Source organism: Macaca thibetana, chromosome 14 (assembly GCF_024542745.1).
Source record: "Macaca thibetana thibetana isolate TM-01 chromosome 14, ASM2454274v1, whole genome shotgun sequence".
Taxonomy (NCBI): domain Eukaryota; kingdom Metazoa; phylum Chordata; class Mammalia; order Primates; family Cercopithecidae; genus Macaca; species Macaca thibetana.
In genome coordinates, this window is record NC_065591.1 from 51365664 (window position 1) to 51385060 (window position 19397).

A 19397-nucleotide genomic window follows, 5' to 3' on the forward strand; every position below is an offset into this window, starting at 1 on the left:
TCAGGAATATTTTTAAAAATCACAGATAAGAAAGCACAATGCTGGGGCTGGGCACGGTGGCTCATGCCTGTAATTCCAGCATTTTGGGAGGCCAAGGTGGGTGGATCACCTGAGGTCAGGTGTTCAAGACCAGCCTGGCCAACATGGCGAAACCCCATCTCTACTAAAAATACAAAAATTAGCTGGGCGCAGTGGTGCATATCTGTAATCCCAGCTACTCAGGAGGCTGAGGCACAAGAATCACTTGAACCTGGGAGGCAGATGTTGCAGTGAGCCGAGACTGTGCCGTTGTACTCCACCCTTGGCAACAGAGTGAGACTCCGTCTCAAAAAAAAAAAAAAAAAAAAAGGACAACACTATGCAAAGAAGCTGAAAGCATACCCGTATAATGTCTGCCTGTCTTGATGAATATACGTACTTGGAATGTGCATTTCATGAACCAGCTGACACTAGGGAGCAGATCTGACATGCTGTAGCTAGCGTGCCCCACAACCAGACAGAACTTTGACCATGTGCTTTTCCTCAAACCACAGAGTAGCCACTCTACTCACGAGGGTAATCCTTTGGGTGTGTCTTCTCAGACCAATTCCCATAAAATGTGAGTCTGTACTTGGCAGTTCCGCAGGCACAGCAGTCTAAGATGGGTTTGTCAGTCACCCCATCAAATGTGGAATCTGAAACAGTCAGAAGAGTCACCAAGTTAGAAAGCAAATGTGGGTTGTACATAAGGTGGTGCTATCGTGATCTCATTTTATCCTTAACCCTTAGGAAAAGAAGATGCAGTTTTCATTAGTTAATAAGACTTAGAGCCAGATCAGTACTTGGGCAATAAAGGATTTTGTATGCCTTTAAGTATGGTAATATTTTGAAAAAAAAAAAAAATCAGTGCTTTTTCCCTAATAACTTAAGAAGATCTGTGGGAACAATAACCCACAGGTTATTCGAGAATATTTAAGATGGGGGCTATGTTGAAAAGTCAGGGGTAAAATTTACTCAATCATCCTTTCCGGATCCTGTTCTCCTTCCCCACCCCTCTCACAACAGGATTTCTCTAACAAATTTTAGGAGGAATACACATGTGTGCTTTCTTTAGGAAATATTCTCTGGGACCAAAATGACAGGACCAGAAGGAGTGACTTTGAAGCAGAGCGGTGAAAATAAATGGAGAGATATAAAGAACTACTGAAGGGGTGTGGAGGGGGGGGGAAGGCATGCATATATAATCACGTCACTTCTTATCACGCTTTCAGAGACTTCACTGGGAGGGGTGGGAGGTGGAAATGTGTTCATAAGCTCAGGTTTACTGTACTTCTGGGTATAGAAGCAGCCAGGAAAAACTTAAGATTCCCTCTCGGCCCTCATTTTTAGCTGTGAATAGCTGATAAGTGGGGAAAGAGAGATTACATGAATAAATTCAGTATTTCCGATTGTCAAACCCACATCTCTAGCTGCACATTGTTGCTTTTAGTCTGTTCTGCTTCCTGCAAGATGAAAACAATGACTACAGATGTAACTTGCTTCAGTTGCTTTTTTTCACTTCCTCTAGTAGTATTAACATAAATGGGTTTTTTTCTTTGCAGTTGGACATTTATTCTTAAATATTATACAAAGAGTAGTGACAAAGAATGTTAAAATCATTGTGAGTGTTAGGAAGAGCATTTTATAAGACTTCCTTTTGGAATTTACTGGGTTGATTTGGTTTAAATATATAAAATCCATGATGGATAGAAGTGAATTTTAGGTTCTAGGGTGGATATGAAAGGATGAGACATCATAACAATAACTACAAAATACTGAGTCCTTTTACGTGCTGTTTTCTTTCCATATATTGTCTCATTTAATCCTAACAATGCTAGGAGGTAAGTACTTTTTCTATCCCCATTTTACAGAAGAGTAAATTGAGGCCGATTAGGTAACCTGTTCAAGGTCACAGGGTTAGTGAACACGGCAGGCAGAACTGGAGGCCAGGTCTTTTTGGGTCCAGAGCTCATGCCCTTGATCTCTGCACTACATTACTCCAGGAAAGACCTCATCTGGATAGGTCCGCATAGATAGCAAAGGGAGAAAACCTTTTTATTGTTTCTGTGTTGCTTTTTCCAAATGAAGAAAGATGCACTTAAAAAAAAAAAAAAAAAAAAGCCTCCCTACATAGCTCTAGGATTTCTAAATCAGAGATACATGCTGAGGTTTCAATTGTAACTACTAGGGGCTATTAAATGAGGCAGCAATAGTCTCTACAAAAACCAAAAGAAGGCCAACTGGTAGCTTTGCCTTATCAAAAGGGTTTTCAGATATAGGTGGTTAGCTTAAAGATATTTCTGAGGGTTCAAAGGGATGCATAATAAACCTTTTGGATTTTCAAAGGAAAATAAGCTTCCATTTGAAAAATACATTTTTAAGCTTCCATTTGAAAAATAAATTTTTAAGTTTGAAAATAAAAACAGATATACTGTTTTCCTACTGAGGAAAAGCCTACTGAAAATGAATCAGGCTTTCAAAGGGCAGTGATAAGAATCGTCCACTTACTCCTCTTCTAACCACAGCAGGGCCTGCCAACCATGGGTAATTTCAGGCTATAGAGCATCTCCAGAGCTGCCCTCTCTCTCCATTTCTACTCTAAATCCTTTGCAACTCTCTTCCCGAATTCTTTGTTCTTCTTCTCTTTTTCTTCCTTTTCTCATTATCCCCTTTCTGTTGACATTTTCCTCTTTTTTCTGTGTTTCCCTTTATTTTGCCTTTTTTTTTTTTGTCTCTTTCCTTTAATTGTTTGTGACATGGTATTAAAGTATGTGTATGCAGGGTTGGGCACAGTAGCTCATGCCTGTAATTCCACACTTTGGGAGGCAGAGATAAGCGGATCACTTGAGGTCAGGAATTCGAGACCAGCCTGGCCAACATGGCAAATCTCTATTTAGTTCTTACTTGTGAGACAGAGATCTTTTCATCTTTAGCAGAGATGAAACCCCATCTCTACTAAAATTACAAAAATGGGCATGGTGGTGCGTTCCTGTAATCCCAACTACTCGGGAGGCTGAAGCAGGAGAATCGCCTGAACCCGGGAGGGGTAGGTTGCAGTGAGCTGAGACTGTGCCACTGCACTCCAGCCTGGGTGACAGAGTGAAACTCTGTCTCAAAAAAATTAAAAAATAAAAAATAAAGTATGTGTATGCATATGTTTGTTATAGGTCACTTTTTTGAATATTTTGTTTCTCTGTTCTTAATTGGAAGTAATCTATTGTTTCTCTTGCTTTTTAAAAGTATTGATTGCCTTTGCTTGTCATCTGTGCAGCTCTAGGTCTTCTCCCACAGGCACTGTGGTGTGGTTTTGTTAGTTTGACTGTGGGAGGACAGCCTTTTTTTCAGGAGCTGAGGGTTCTTAGGAGATACTTCACTGACACCCTCATGTACTGACATCAATCATTAACTAACATGCACTTCCCAAAGTCTCAATACTGATGTTATGTGAAGCCTTGTCTTAAGGCATTTACAAGAGGTGTCTTGTAAAGGTGTGATCCCAAACACCCACAAGTCCACCACAGCACCTGGATCTCATCACAGGGAGGTACAGAAGGGATGGGATTGTCATTGAGGAACCGAGAGCTTAATAAGTGGAGATGCTCCCTGTTTAGAGAAAGGCTGAGTGAACCTGCAGGCAGTTGAATATACATGTGGTGGTGCCCATCTGGAAACTGGCCAGGGCCCTCTGGACTGCAGATTCCAGCTCTTCAGCCCTTCTGGGAGGTATGACCCTCATGTAAGGTATCCGACTCTCTCGCCTTTGCTATTGCCATGTTCTCCAAGCAATCCCAAACAGGGGACCTAGTTTCTGCTCAGCTCATCCACAGGGGGACAATGCATTGATCTGTCAAAGGCAATGATAAGAACTACTGAACTGGGAAGAAGTTGCTTTGATAGAAAGCAATGGTTAAGGGCACCACCGGCTCCTGACTTCAAACCCTGCCTTCCACCATGACTATATGATGCTGAGAAAGTTATTTATTTTTTTTGTGTCAGGTTCCTCGTCCATAAAAATATAATAATAATCTTTACCATATAGGGGTGTTGTGTAGATTACAAAATTAATGCATATGAAGTGCTTAAAATAGTTTTTGGCATGTAGCAAAGCACCCCAAACATATTAGCTATTATTATTGTTTTCCCAGAAGACCTTTATCAACCTTTCTTTTTCTTAGTAGCTTATACTTTGCTATAGTTGGAGAGGATTATTTCTTCTCAAAAGACTAATTGCTCTAAATGCAAATAAAAATTCTGCAAAAATAAATAGAAATGAGACAGTTATGCTGTATAAATGTGGAACATTTTTTATTTTTATTTAGTTTAATAACTTTTAAAAACATTCAGATGTTTAAAATGAATTTGTTTTGCAGATTAATGAATAAGCTTTCAGATATAGATAACAAGAGCTATCTATTCTATAGATAACATTTACTATGTGTCAAGAAGGTACTGTACTATTTTATCTATTTAAGTCACATGGCTAGAAGGGGCAGAGGCAGATTCAAACCGGGGCCTGACTGATCTAAACTCAGGCCTCTGCTTTATCCCCCGAGTCTAGTTAGTCTCCATGAGCTTTGTTAGAATACCTTCAACCTAAGGAGAGGAGGTTGATGAGTTTGCAAATGTAAGGACTAGATCCTTGAATGTGGTGATATCACAAGGTCAACGCTCCCTTGGCATCCCCATCCCCTGCTGGTCTTCTCTGGAGAAAATCCTCCCATATTGTCCTGGTGCCACACAAGATCTTGCTGGTGATTTTTTTTCCCAAAGAACCATTATAGACTTTTTAAAGGCACACAATTGTGCATTCCTTAATTAAGTCCTGTGAATTATTCCAAGGAACCTCTTCAGAATAATCACTGTTTCACAAAAATAAGACGACGACACCAATATAAGGTACATTATCTCCTACCCAGGGAATCAAGCTGAGTAATTAGAGCTTAAGGCGGATCCAATTATCCACAGCACACAGTCAGATTAAAAATCGGAGCTACGTGAGGAAGCAGAACCCAGAGGAACTCATGAAGCCCAGGGGCCTTAATTCCTGCAGCAGGAGGCTTGTGCAGGAGGAGCTGCCTTCCATGTCTCTGCCCAGCCCCCACCCCACCCCTACCCCGCCCCACAGGGTCTTACCTTGTTCACAAAGTTTCTTGGTCAGAGAGCCCTCATCTTGAAAATAAATAATGCGTTTTTGTACGATGCTGGCCCTGTGGAGAAAGAAGACAGAAGCACAGTGGTGAGGAGGGCAGGAAGGCAGGTTTGGGGGATCAGTCAGACAGTCCCTGCTTGGCTTTGTGGCTTTGAGTGAGTCACCCCAACTGTCTGTGTCTCCGTTTCTTCATGAGAAAATTAACATAACAGCAATATCTGCTTTATGGGGTTGTGGTGAGAACTAAGTTGGAAAATATATGTCAAGAGATTAACACATACCTAGAAACCACTCCACTCAATATTAGTTACTAAATTGTTTTTGGTGGTAAGGTTATTGGGAAGGTAAGAGAGTGAACTAACAGTATTTTAATAACTTTTCTCAATGGTTCATTTTAATCTACTTTTCATGTGAAACTATTGAGGCCATTTATAGAGCAACCAAATTCAAATCACAGAAACATGTCAGATCCTCTTTGTGAAGGGGAAAAAGGAATTTAAAAATATATTTTGATTTGTTCTGAAAATGTCATTCTATATCTTTCCTGAAAGTCTAGACAAAACTGTCTCCTACATTCTGAACAAAGACAACTTCAGCTGTTATATCTCCCTCTTAAACATGTCAAATGCAGGATCTTAGAATTTGGAAAAAATACTTTGAGGTTGAAAAATGACTTACTTTCGGCCAGCACATATTTTCGCTTTAATTTGGGATTGCACAGACATGCTTCTTTTATTTTAACCCACTCTGTTGTTGATTTTCAGCTAGCCTTGAAGGGGTTGGATACTGAAACCCAGAGTTTCAGTAATTTGAAAGTTTACAACATTTAAAACGGAGACAATGTGAAAGGATCTTGGGCCACTTCTATTGATTTTCCTCAGCAATGCTACTCAGTCAAAAGGTAATTTTCACTTCCATTCACCCTATTTAACAAATATAGCGATTCCTTGACTCTATTATAGCTGACCACACTGAAGGAGTATGAGTCACATGATCTGCACTGTGTCACATGATTCCAGACCCAGGAATGGGGCCATGTGTACATGGATCCACAGAGTATGGAGGCAATTTTCCTGATGGTCTGGGCCTAGGCCAGGATGACTTTCCAAAGAAATGTCTACTCTACATCTAGTCTTGCACAAAATAACACAATTCTGACCATCCTGCAGATGTCTTTTACAGTCATTCCTTACCCAAGAAAGACAAGATGTTGAAATAAATGAATGAAATATGCTTCCTGTCTACGTAAAGTTACTTTGATCATTCTTATGAAGCAAAAGAAAGTTTCCTTGGGCCAAGAGAATAACAGTCTTCTCTACTCCAAAGCCAAATAACAAAGCCTTTTATTAGTCAGAGCATCCCATCATCTCCAACAGTGCTTTTCAGAGTTTTCCACTCTGTGCCTCCAGGACCCCTGTGGAGGGGAAGGGGCAGGCTTACTGGGAAGTATCCTAGGCCCCACATTCCGGCTTCAACCAAAGGCTCCATCCTAATTTCAACCACAACAGCCTCCTACCCCATTCGTCTTCCCATTATATTTACTGGTGTATTTTCAACAAATGTTGTGGGGTCTGCTTCGGGGCCTGAGGGAGGTTTCAGGACACTGTCATAAACAAGCCAGATGGGGCCACACTACCCATCCTCAAAGTTTACAGCACAGTAGGAGAAAGTATCAAATAACGAAACCTGCAGCTGATCATTTAACACAACCTTGATTAAAGGTTACAAGGGAGTCCACAGAGTGCAGGAGAGCATAGAATAGGGAGTCCTAACCATGCTGGGAAAGGCTCCCCCAAAAAAGAGTGGCAGAGCTGAGGTTTGAAAGAGCAAACTAGGAGCTAACTAGGCAAGTGGAAGGGAGGAGACAGGGAAAGGGCATCCCTTATAAAGTTCTTCAGGAGGGGAGGAACATGGGCTCATGGGAGGACCTATGAGGGGAAAGTCAGGTAGGTAGTATAGATTATACACGCCTAATCTGAAAATCTAAGATCTGAAATGCTCTGAAATCCAAAACTTTCTGGGTGCTGACATGACACTATAATGGAAAATTCCATGCCTGACCTCATGTATCAGGTCACAGTTAAAACATTTATTGGCAGCACACACATTTAGGGTTAGGAACGATGGTGACGCCAAACCACCACAAACTGTCCACATGGCAGGCTGCGGTGGTGTTACCTTTGCTCTCTGATGGCTCAATGTTTGTGTAAAACACAAACTTGTTTTAGGCACAAAATTATTAAGAATAATGTTTAACATTACTTTCAGGCTATATATATAAGGGCCTATTCATGTATATGTTTGAAATGTGCATGAATTGTGTGTATAGACTTGGGTCCCATCCCAAGATACCTCATAGTGTATATGCAAATATTCTAAAATCTGAAAAAAATCACAAATCTAAAACATTTCTGGTCCCAATCATTTCAGATAAGGAATACTCAACCTGTATGAGATGAGCTGGGAAGATGGGTAGGGCCACATTACCCAGAGCCTGCAGCGAGATGGCATTTCACTCCAAGTTTAATGAGGTATCTTTGGAGAGTGTGCCCGGAGGACTGAGTGATCAGATCTGCTCTTTTAAGGGAGTACTAGGACATAGTAAAAACCAGTTGGTTTGGACTGCATGGGAGCTGCAGTGGACAGAGCTCCCATGCAAATCAAGTTTTGTTTCCATAAAGCTCTCTTGTTAAAAACACTTAAAAATCAGTCATCTACAGGATAAAATACACACTTATAATACTCAAGGGTCTTTAGAATTTTCCCCAAACATGTCCCGGCTTCAGCTGTCATCACTTGGTGCCAAGCTTCCTGGCTTGCAGACTTTCGACGTTTATTCTTGTGTGAACACCTCTTCAATTCGACCAGACCTCTGCCTGTGTTGCCTCCTCTCCCAGAATCACCCATGCCTGCCTTTGCTTGCCTCTGTAATAAATACTTTCAATCTTCTTCCTGCTACTGTAAACAGGGGCGACAATGGCAAAGCCTATCATTTAAAAGCATGATCGTGCATAGAAAAGTAATTGCCCTCAAATTTTTGAAATACATGATTATAAAAATTTGGGGGAACTAGAGATGAAAAACATGTATTTCCTATAAGATGTATCAGCTTCCTCAATATTCTATAAAGTCGAAAGCAACCCATTTCCTCTTTTTAATAATTGTTGTCATTTCTGAGCCTGCACTAAGGAGGCACTTAATATACATTATTACCTTATATAACTTATGCTTTATATATGGCAGGTCCTCAAATTCTTCACCCAAAACCCTTGGTCTGGATGTGTTTTTGAATTCAGAAATTTTTAGATATCAGAAAGTTAAGATTGTATATATACCATTAATACCTCTATAATCAAACACATCAATGTTCTGCAGTAAAATGTTAGATTATGGGGCCAGGTGCTGTGGCTCACACCGGTAATCCCAGCACTTTGGGAGGCTGAAATAAGTGGATCACTTGAGGTCAGGAGTTTGAGACCAGTCTGGCCAACATGGTAAAACCTCATCTCTACTAAAAATACAAAACTTAGCTGGGTGAGGTGGCCCATGCTGCTTGGGAGACTGAGGCAGGAGAATCGCTTGAACCCAGGAGGTGGAGGTTGCAGTGAGCTGAGATTGTGCCACTGCACTCCAGCCTGGACGACAGAGGGAGACTCCGTCCCCCCCGAAAAGTTAGATTATGTATGAATTTCATTTATGCTCCCTAAGAGTACTGTTACTACCTATTCACGTTTCGGTCTCCTGTGCTAGATTCCAAGATTTGCACCTTATTTCTCCAAATGTTAGTATCATTCTGCTACCAATGTTCTAGGAGAAGGAACAGGGTTTGGGGACAGGAGAGAATCTGAGGTGAATGTGGCTTAGGATGTGATGGTGGGCACTCTAGTGGGTCGTTAGACATAGGGCATTATAACTCTGGAGAGCTGGGAGGGAATGGGAGTGTGGACGTGGGAGCTGCTGGCCTGGGTAAGAGTCAAAGGATTTGGAGTGGCTGATATCACCCAGGGAAAGTGTGCAGAGTTGAGAGTGAGAGTCAAACTGAGCCCAGAACCCTGAGGAAGACCAACATTCACCTACACAGATGCTACCGGAGACCAAGACTTTGGTACACTTGGTTGCAGAAGTTTCTTTTTATTCCTCATTTGGCCAACTCCTGAGAGAATTTTATATTCTGAGAAAATGCATTTTGAGTCTATTCCCATCAAAACTATAAAACTCAGCTGAGGTTTATAAATCATATTATCGTTCAGAAAAATAATAGCTTTACAAGATGAGAAAGCTGTTAGTAAGAACTCCCTTAGCATTTCAAAATGACAAATTTCTCCCATTCTGTGTTGCAATTTGGCAGTACTGTTGCATAGCATTTATACACTGAATGCTCTCTTATCGTAAGAGAGCATGTTAAGGAAATGTAAATTAAATTTCTCAGTATGTTAGCTTCTCAGACTTTAGAATATTGAGGTTCTAAATAACTCACTAATCATTTCAAAAGTTTTCTTTTCAACCTGAAGTGAACATTTCCAAAAATGCCATCCTGAATCTCTTAGGTGCTCAGCCCTTTTCTGTTTGGAGGGTTTATTCATTTCCCACTCTTTTTCCTGAGGGAATTTGCCTGTTGGGGTGAAGTTAGAGTTTGTTAAGTTGTGGGTTTGCTGTCTAGTGCTGAAAGGGGTGGGATCCCTGCTCCCAGGGAGAGAGAGATCTCAGAAACTGAAGTACTCAGGAGAAATCAGGTCATGAAATGACTTAAAAAATATACCTGGATCCTCAGGGAATGGGTCACAGCCATGCAGAGACAATTCATGTAAGTTCCTACTGCGATGTGTTGTATACAGTAAATATCCAGTATGTGGTGGTCATTATCATTGCTGCTGAGTCACCAGCTCCTAACAAAAAGTACCTGGCACATAATAAGTACTTAATAAACAGTAGTTATTTTTATGATTGATGTCAGGTCAGTTTCTTTGCTTGTGGAAGGAGGAGTGAGAGTATTACCTTGGTCAGCTGCTGCTGACAGAGACAATACATTGTCAAAATGAAGGTTGGGTTTGTGGTCTCTAGACTATTTTTGCCAGGCTTCTTCCCAATTCCAGTAAAATCCTTATTACTGAACATTTCTTGAAATACTTTATAAAATTTCCCTATGATCTCAGTAATGTTTTCCATAGGGTTGGTCCAGTTTATAACCAGCAATATTTATTCCCATCTACCAATGAAAAAATTAACTGTGGGATGACCCAGGAATCAAATATTGAAGTCATTGCAATGATAATATCAGATGCTGAGGCCATCTCCCTTATTTTACTTCACAAGGATGCCAAGGGCTAACTGAATGATGGCCGCATATTTATCCAAAGGCTGTATGCATGCCAGGATGCACACTCACCAATCTTGTATATGGTTTTAGGTGGGTCTCAAGAAATGGAGGTATGTCCAAGAGTTAACAAGTATCCAGGAAGCCCATGACAGTGTGCCCATGGGAGAGGAAAAGTGAAAACTTATCTGCAGGACTCTATCTACAAGACTCTCAAGAACTCCATGACTGTCCAAGGATAAGGCTGCAGTCTCTGCTTGGGGTCACAAAGCTATAGATTCAGAGGGCATCTACCATGATGGCAAAAAAGCAATTCCAGTAGCTACCATGAGATTATTCCTAATTAATTATCATTCACTCATAAAACATATGTCGAGCACTCATTTTGTGCCAGGCACTATGTTAGGAGCTGAAACTTCAAAAAGGAATAAGAAACGATGCCTTCCAGTAAGCAGCTCCTATTCCAGCAGGTGAAAAGAGAGAAACAGAAAAAGGAAATTGGAAATCAATGTGGAACATGTTAATGGAGGAGCCATGGGAGGCAGAGGTGAAGCGGGTAACTTCACAATGGCAAGGCTTCAAGAGGAAGAGACAATGGCAGCTCCGAAGGTCTGAATTGAGAGAGGTGCATGGGAAATAGAGACTCTGTGAGACACATGGTAGGAAAATTCATCAGGACTTAGTAACATATTGGATCTAAGGCAGAAAGAGAAAGTTAAGCATAAGATATTTTATTTATTTATTGTTTATTTAACAGTTAAGCACTTTCCTATGTGCTTGACAAATATTAACTCATTTAATCCCCCCAACCAAGAGGTAGGCATTACTATTATTCCTATTTAACAGATGAGAAAACTGAGATAGAGGGAGGTAAGTGAACTGACTCCCTAGGTACGAACCCCAGTGACTAGAGGGAGACATAGTCATGCTAGGATTGACACAAAAGCCAGGGAGATTAGAAAGACTTTTTATTATTATTTTTAAAATTTGTATTGAGATATTGTAGATTCATATGTGGTTGTAAAAAAGAATATAAAGTGATTGTACTCTGCCTGGTTTCTCCCAATGGTGACACTTTGCAAAACTTAAGTATAATTGTACAACCATGATATTGATGTTGGTATAATTCATTGGGCTTGAGTCTGGGTACAAAATGGTGAAATGAGGTTAGATGAAAGCCAGATCATGCCATTCTAAAGAAATTCTGGCACTTTCTATGACAGAACATACCCCAATGACTCTCACAACACGAATCTGATAGAATCCCAATCAAAGAATCATTTACAAGGGCTGTGGTAACTCAGCGGAGGGTGGCCATTTCTGGCTGGGATGAGGTGGGGATAAAGGTGGAGTTGGGGGAAGTGTTGGTAGAAATGGGGTTGACCAGGTGTGACTTCTTGGAAAAATGGCACAGGAGTTGGACTTGGAGTTCTAGAGACTAAGTCTGCAAAACCAGGGACAGGAACTTTGCAGTACAGCTGCACAACTAAGAGAGACCCTTGGCAGGCCCACTATCCGTGGTCCTTGGAAACAACGTTCTCTGCTCTGAGCAGACATCTCGACCTGAATCAGAGGTATCAGCTCCACACAGGGCTGCATACCCATGTGCAGCTTTGTTTATTTCCAGAAGTTGGCTAAGAGGTCAGTTAGGCTCTCAACAAGACCACAATCCATTCCCAAACTTGTATGGTCATTGGATTTCTCAAGCTCTTGATTTGCAGTGCATAAAGTTATACTACAAAGCCCTGGTTCTGATTTCAATAAAAATGTAAGGAAAGCTAGTTTTAGTGCTCAGTTTATTTCCTCTTCAAAATTTAGACTGGCCTAGGGATAACAAGGTTACCATGATCCCATTTTCTCTCATATTGTTCAACTTCAGACCTCATCTTTACCATATACCTGGTCAATACCATTACTCTAGCACTTTAAAACTTACCTTTCTCCCCAAATCCAATGGAAAACTAATGAGGAATAGATTTTCATATAAGAGATGTAAAAAGAAAAGAATAAAACTGGATTGTGTTTTAAAAGAACTAATTTAGATGTAAGAGGTATTAAAACCAGACAGACATTCATTTACTCATGAGTTTGTCTAACAGAGTAAGTGCCACAAAGCTGTGTTAGGACTCAGAGATACAAAGATGAATAAACTATTGTTTGTTTGATACCAAATAGTTGCCAGCCTGACAGGAGAGTGATGTAATCTGTTGAATCAAAACACTGCACAGCAAGTCCTGGCATCTACCCAGCATCCATTCCCTCCATCTTCCCCACTTGCAGAGCTGTCATTTTGTTTGGGGTAATATCAGACGTGCCAGTCATGATAGTCCTGTTCCTGCTTTCCCAGCCTTCCTTGCTGCTAGTGGCAGGACACGTGACCCACATGTGGCCTCAGTAACATAACGAGAAGTTTGCAAGATGGAAGAGACTAAGTCTGCAAAACCAGGCACGGGAACTTTGCAGTAGAGCTGCACACCTAAAAGAGACCCTTCTGAGGAAGCTTTGCTTTCCAGGCAAGAAAAATAAATGACCCACCATGGCCTTTCCCTTACAAACACAATGTGTGGAGCAAGGCAGCCATTTTGCTACCATGAAGAAAGGCCAAGAAGAATCACAGAGACACTGGCCCTGACATCAGTTAGTTGCTGAAAGAATACCAGCAGTCACTTACCCTGGGGCTTCTTGTGGTATGGGAAAAATAAACCTCTATTTGTTGAAGCCATCATCAGCCAAGTTTTCTAATGAATGCTGCTCTTAAATGCATGCCTAACTGATGGAAAAAGGCATGGTGGGAAAAAGGAAGGGCAGTTCAGAGGAAAGGAAGAGCCAGGCTCTGTCTGGACCCATATGTAGACCACATGGTTGCACCACTGGGGAGCCGTTGAAGGTCTTTTGTTGTTGTTTTGTTTGAGACAGAGTCTCACTGTGTTGCCCAGGCTGGAATGCAGTGGCATGAACACAGCTTACTGTAGCCTCAACCTCCTGGACTCAAGTGATCCTCTGGCCTCAGCTTCCTGAGTAGCTGGGACAACTGGTGCCTGCCACTATGCTTGGCTGCTTTTTACATTTTTTGTAGAGATGGGGTCTTGCTATGCTGTCTGGGCTGGTCTCGAATTCCTGGCAAGTGATCCACTTGGCTAGGCCCCTCAAAGTGCTGGGATTACAGGCGTGAGCTATCGCTCCCAGACTGTAGGTTTTTGGTGGGAGTGAGGGGCAGGGATGCTCTTGACCAGAAGAGACTCTGAGAAGAAGGACAGCTGTGGACAAGGCCTTATAAGAAGGCCTTGGATTTGGGAACTAGAGGGTCCCTGTGCTGGGTCAGGCCTTCAAGTTTACACCCCAGAGATGTGACTATAAAGGAAAGGTGGGGTGGGGGTTGTGAGTAGGAATTTCACAGGAAAACACAAGCAAGGGAAATACTCTTTTCCTCTCTGGAGGAAGCTTTCACATGCCTGTAAGGTGAAGCTGAGGAAAGGGTGGAAATCCTTAGGGGTACCTGCTGGATCACCGGCTGGAAATTTGTCAGCTGTTGGAAAACTCTTCAGCTCATATGAATGAAATAAATAGGCTGCAGGAGGTAGTCCCGGTTGTGGAAGCTCTGACAGGCAGGTAATTCTAGATAGTCAACAGGACTATTTCTCATTTTCTATAATTGTTTTAAACCAAACTATCAATTTTTTTCCAGTGTCTTTTGAACCTTAATGGTTTCCTTCCTCTGGTTTAAATTATCCATGGTATTTCTTGCAAAGAGGTATTTGTCTAATCCCTGAGCCTGGGATGAAGGCTTACACACATCATTAAGTCAAAAAATCTTTTCTCTTAATAACACATGAACAAGAGGTTTGATGTTACTGAAAAATTACTTTTATTTTTCAATCAGCCTTAGCACATTACTTAGCATTTTGCAATTGATTAGTGGTACCTGGGTTATTACTAGTCAAGGGACAACTGGCAGGCTGTATGACATTGTTTAGCTGGTGATTATTAATGCCTCTTACAGTTCACTTGCTAGTTGGTGACCTACCCAGCTCTCCCTACTAACTTCTTCACATCTATAAACACTTCCTTAAACTCAGAGCCCCTTGGGTCCAGGGACTGTGTCTTACTCATCATTGCATTCCTGGGTCGTAACAGAGGATCTGGCCAAGGCTTATCAAACCTGGGGTTCTTAACATAGGGTTTGCATACAGGTTGTAGGATGATGAAATTTTGCTTGTTGTGCACAAGTGCATTTTTTTCTGAGTAAGAATTCATAGCTTTCATCAGCTTCTCAAAGGTGTTCCTGACCCCAGAAAGCTTAAGAGTCACCATTAGGTCTGAAACATACAGGAGTAGATATGCAGAATGGCATGAATGTCATTCCATTTAATAAAACATTTCAACTAAGATATATACTTTTTTCCTAAAGATTAAGGTCAAATTTTTATTCCAAGCACCCAAGACTTCAACTGCTTTCTCTCCAGACTATGCTCTGATCCAAAATAGAACCTGTCTCAGCTGGAAAACAAGAAATAGAAAGTGAAGTGTTGCTCTTAGGTTTCTCCGGTGTTCTGTGCAGAGTCCTTGCTGCTCCGCGGCTGGGCGTGGGTGTAATCACATAATCGCCCCAGCCTCTAAGGAACAGGAAATGCTGCCACATTGCAAGCTCCCTCTTGGCTGGGTTCATGCAAGTCATTACTCTCTGCAGTTCGTCCCACTTTGCCTTAGCTTCAGCCTCCTCCCGCTTCTGTGGGTTCCTGCAAACTAGGGCTGGCTGCTAGAGCACTGTCCTCTCAGGTATAAGGAAATAATCCAGGTGACAGAGCAAGGTCCTTGAGGGCAGGCCACCTGCCCTTCTTTCTGTTTCCTCTCACTCAGGTTTTCTGCTGTGGAAATGGGAGCGTCCTGTAGAGTAGTAGAACTGGCTGTTGGGAGATGCTTGCTCCTTTAGGTGGGGTTGGAGGTGTGGGAGGGGGTTACTGTTCTCAGCAAGGAACTCATAGTCCATGATTGGGTTCCAAAGGATCTTTGAACCCCTGAAAAAATTGTATGGAAAGTATATGCAAAATTGTAAGCATGTGCATTGCTTTGGGGAGAGATTCTATAAGAGCAGCTCTCTAAAGTAGAAGCCATGATTTTCATGCCTGCTAGTACCAACCTGACTCCCCTCTACCCCACCCTAAGGAAGGACACACAGAGATTAAATGAAGGATTTTCTGGTTAATTACTGCAGCAACCTCCTAATGGTCTCCTGTCCTTGCCAACCCATCCCATTTACCTATGCTCTGCCAGGGGACTGATCATCACCTCTTCTTTATCACTTTCTTTCACACATTGTTAGCAATGATAGCACCACATCCTAATTATCCTACCCCCCACCTACCACACTCCAGCACAGGGTCTGATGCACAGTAGGTCCTCTCTGAACACAGACTCCTCTCTCACTTACAGGTTATAGTCCAAAGTCTTGGCTAAACATCCACAATCCTGAACACTGGGGTACAAATGACCTTTCAGGTCTGATACTCCCCTCCCCAAGTACCTGAACTCAGCTTTACTGTGTGGATGTGTCACATGTCTCCTCTTCACTTTTACCTTCCTCTCTGCCTAATCAGATCCCAATCATCTGTCACTGTCTCACTTCCTCCTCAGAGGTGCATTGACCAGGACCATCAGAAGTGACCTGTCCCTCCACCAGACTTCTAGAACACAGTTTGTTGTTACTGTTCATTTGGCATTCAGGCATTGGGTGCTGTTGATGTTTGCTTGAACTTTATTTAATATCTTGTATTATCCCTTGACTTATTGCATGTTTATATTTTGCATTTCTGCCTGAATTCCGAGCTTTTTGAGGGTAGGAACCTTGTTACTCCACTGTGGACCCTCCAACATTTGGCACTGAGCTTTCATACAGGAAACATTGCAGGTGTGCTGATGTGATGCATTTTAAATACACTGACTTTCCCCATAATTCAACTCTTTTATATTCAACACATAATTTTGAGTGTCTACCATATGTCCACAATCTGGCAAGAAGCATGAACTCCTCTGTATTAGCAGTGCCACCCAGAGTGCTGTGTGATCAGCAAACAGTGACTGGTCTGAATCATGAAACATTTCCCACTGCATAAAGGCTGTTTATGCCTTCTGTGTTTTGACCAAGCTAGGCAGTTTGGCTGATGGCAACCATTGTTCTCAAAAGGAACCACAAAGGCTGAACTCAAAATCCCTTCACAATGTTGGGAATCAGCAGGATGATGGTATGTCCAGCAGCAGGAGGTGAAACCAAGCACAGAGCTTTCTTATTAAAAAGACACTTCACTTGCTGATTGCACAATGCATTCGACTTTGCTCATCCATTGAGTTGCCCCACGTTTCTTCTTTTCAATGTCTGTGCCCCTATTATAGCATCTGACCTCATCCTTATGTGGCATAAACTCATCAGAGGTAAGTCACGATCATCTTGGACCCTCACAGAGTTCTGGGGCAACAGCATGAGACCATATGTAAGCTACAAAATCTGGGCATGATCTGTCCTGTTTCCTAATCTTTCTCATAGAAGTATTTTCAGCTACAAAAAAGGAAGGAAGGAAGGAAGAAAGGAAGAGCGGGAGAAGGGAAGAAAAAAGGAAGGCAGGAAGGGAGGGAAGGAAGGAAACTAAGAACTCTAGTTTTCTTAGTGAAAAATGTGGAAGAGAAATTAATGTGATCCCATTTTAATGCAGAGCAGAATGTAAATGACCGTTTTTTTTAAAATTTTATTTTAATGGTAAACCACTCGTGTTTACACTGGGAGACTTGGGAATGATTCTGGAGCTTCTGTGTTAAACAAGGTACTGCAAATTGTTTTCAAGTTGGCAAGGAATAAATTAAAATCCAATAAATAAATAAAAAATATATATCCTAAAGTTGACAATGTAACATGTACATTTCCTTTTGCACATCTGGGAGACATGAGGGAGTTGAACTTCAGAGAATGTGCCCCTTGTAAACACTTAAAACCTTTACAAAGCAGGGTAGGTAGAAGTCACAGAGGAGAGAGAAAAAAAAGAGGGAAGGACGGGGAAGCCTTTATCTCCTCATCTCTGTAAGGGAACAAGAGCAAAACCAGATAGTTGCCACCTCCATGGTGCAGCACAACAGACATCCCTGAAGCTGGACTCTCGTGGTGTGGTGGGCCCAAACTTTTTCTAGGGTCTTTGTCCTGGTCACTGCTTTGTTTGTAAATGGATGAGTCTGGGCCATGAGATTAAGATGTACATTTCCCTAGCTTTCTGGATGTCTCCATTCGAAGGATGTTTCTACTACAAAGTGAGGTGCATTTCAAGAAAGTCAACTAGCAGAATTCTTATCCTCGGAGGATATTTGGCAACTATCTTTTGGTAATAACATTTTGTACTGTATTTAATGCCTCTCCATCCAAAGGCATCAGTATGTACAGTGTTTCTCTGGGCTGACACAGATAGTCTTGAAAATCTATAATTCACTCTCCTACCAATTTGGATTCTTCTCTATTCAAGCTCCCCTAGAGATGACCAGAAGTCCCTCATGGTCAGAGGTCAAATGCCACTGATTGGCCCAGTTTGCGATGCTATTGTACTGGATTGTCAGTAGAAAAGGTAGTAAATCCTAGCTTTCCATGTGTCTAGTACCCTTCTTAGGAGATGTAAACCAGTTTTTTGATCTATAAATGTTTATGATTTATGTAACATGTTTTGGAGAAACAATTAACTGCAAATGATTACACTAGGGATCAACGCATGAGCCAAAGTCACCCATATTAGACTTGGATGCTGGCCATTTTGGGGTTGCCCTCCTGCTGACCCTGCCCAGTAAGGGTTCTGAATACTGAATGATGTGAACTGACCTGCTTAAATTCTGTCTTTTGGGAAAAATAAATGTCAAATTAAGAGAAGATGAGTCACTTATACAGGCGTAGGTCCAGAGCAATGGACAATTGTCCAGAGCACTTTTCTCCTAGAACTGTGGTATATCGATGGTGACCCAGTACTACCAAGGCTGATGTGATGATGTAACTAGCCAAGCTATCCCACATCCCATGTATTTGTGCAATAAACTTCCAGCACTGATGGTCAACTTGTGTGTGAGGAAGACCACATGCAAGCCTGCAGTTAGCAACACTGCCATTTGCACCCGTTGGGCTCTTGTTGTAGTGGTTAGGCCTCATCAGCATAAAAATGAAGTTGTTTTGATTTGATGCTGTCTGTCTGCTATCAGAAAACTGTTATTAGGAAAATCGCATTAATTAGTGACAGCTGAGCAGAGAACCAGCTTTCAGAGCTGCAGCTGCAAATCTCTGCAATCTGACTGTTGACTAAATAGCCTCCAAGTGTATTTAATCATGTTAATTTTGTTTTCCTCTATCTGTATTACTGTTTAGGGCTCGTAGTTAATCTACATTAAATAGTCTGATACCATTAGCACGGTTTAAAGAATAATATCAGCAATACTATTCCTCCATGATTTACTGGAAGTGATATATTGTTTGGCTTAATGCTAATATTTTAATTTTATGCAGGAAAATGGAGAATTAATTAAGAGTAATTTAAAAGCTTGACCTATTAACTGAAATATTTGATTAAGCTGAAAATCTAATTTTACAACCGATGATGGATAACAGATGACTGGATAGATGGATGGATGGATGATTGGATAGAATGATAGATACATAGAATGACAGATATATGATAGATATGTACACTCGTACACACATAAGGACTTGAACCTTCTAAATTCTAATTCTTACCAGCTTATTACTTGTCCTTATAATCACCATGAAATCAGCGTGCTAAAGACATGGTACAATAGAAAGATCTCTGTGGTCAGGCAGATAAAATTTGATTCTGGATCTAGCTGTTTTGTGTGTAGGTGAATTTCTTCCCTGAGCCTCAGTTTTCTGTCCCACAAGTTGGGCTT

At 41.5% G+C, this 19397-nt stretch overlaps 1 protein-coding gene across 1 annotated transcript in view; it reads right to left on the minus strand.

Annotated features, from left to right (window-relative positions):
* Positions 1-19397, minus strand: part of SPON1 (spondin 1) — a 297955-nt gene that overhangs the window by 173124 nt on the left and 105434 nt on the right. The window contains exons 4-5 of the mRNA XM_050759412.1: positions 5152-5225; positions 552-674 (exon numbers count right to left, since the gene is read on the minus strand). Coding sequence (XP_050615369.1) covers positions 552-674; positions 5152-5225 — 197 coding nt within the window. The remainder of the gene's footprint in view (positions 1-551; positions 675-5151; positions 5226-19397) is intronic.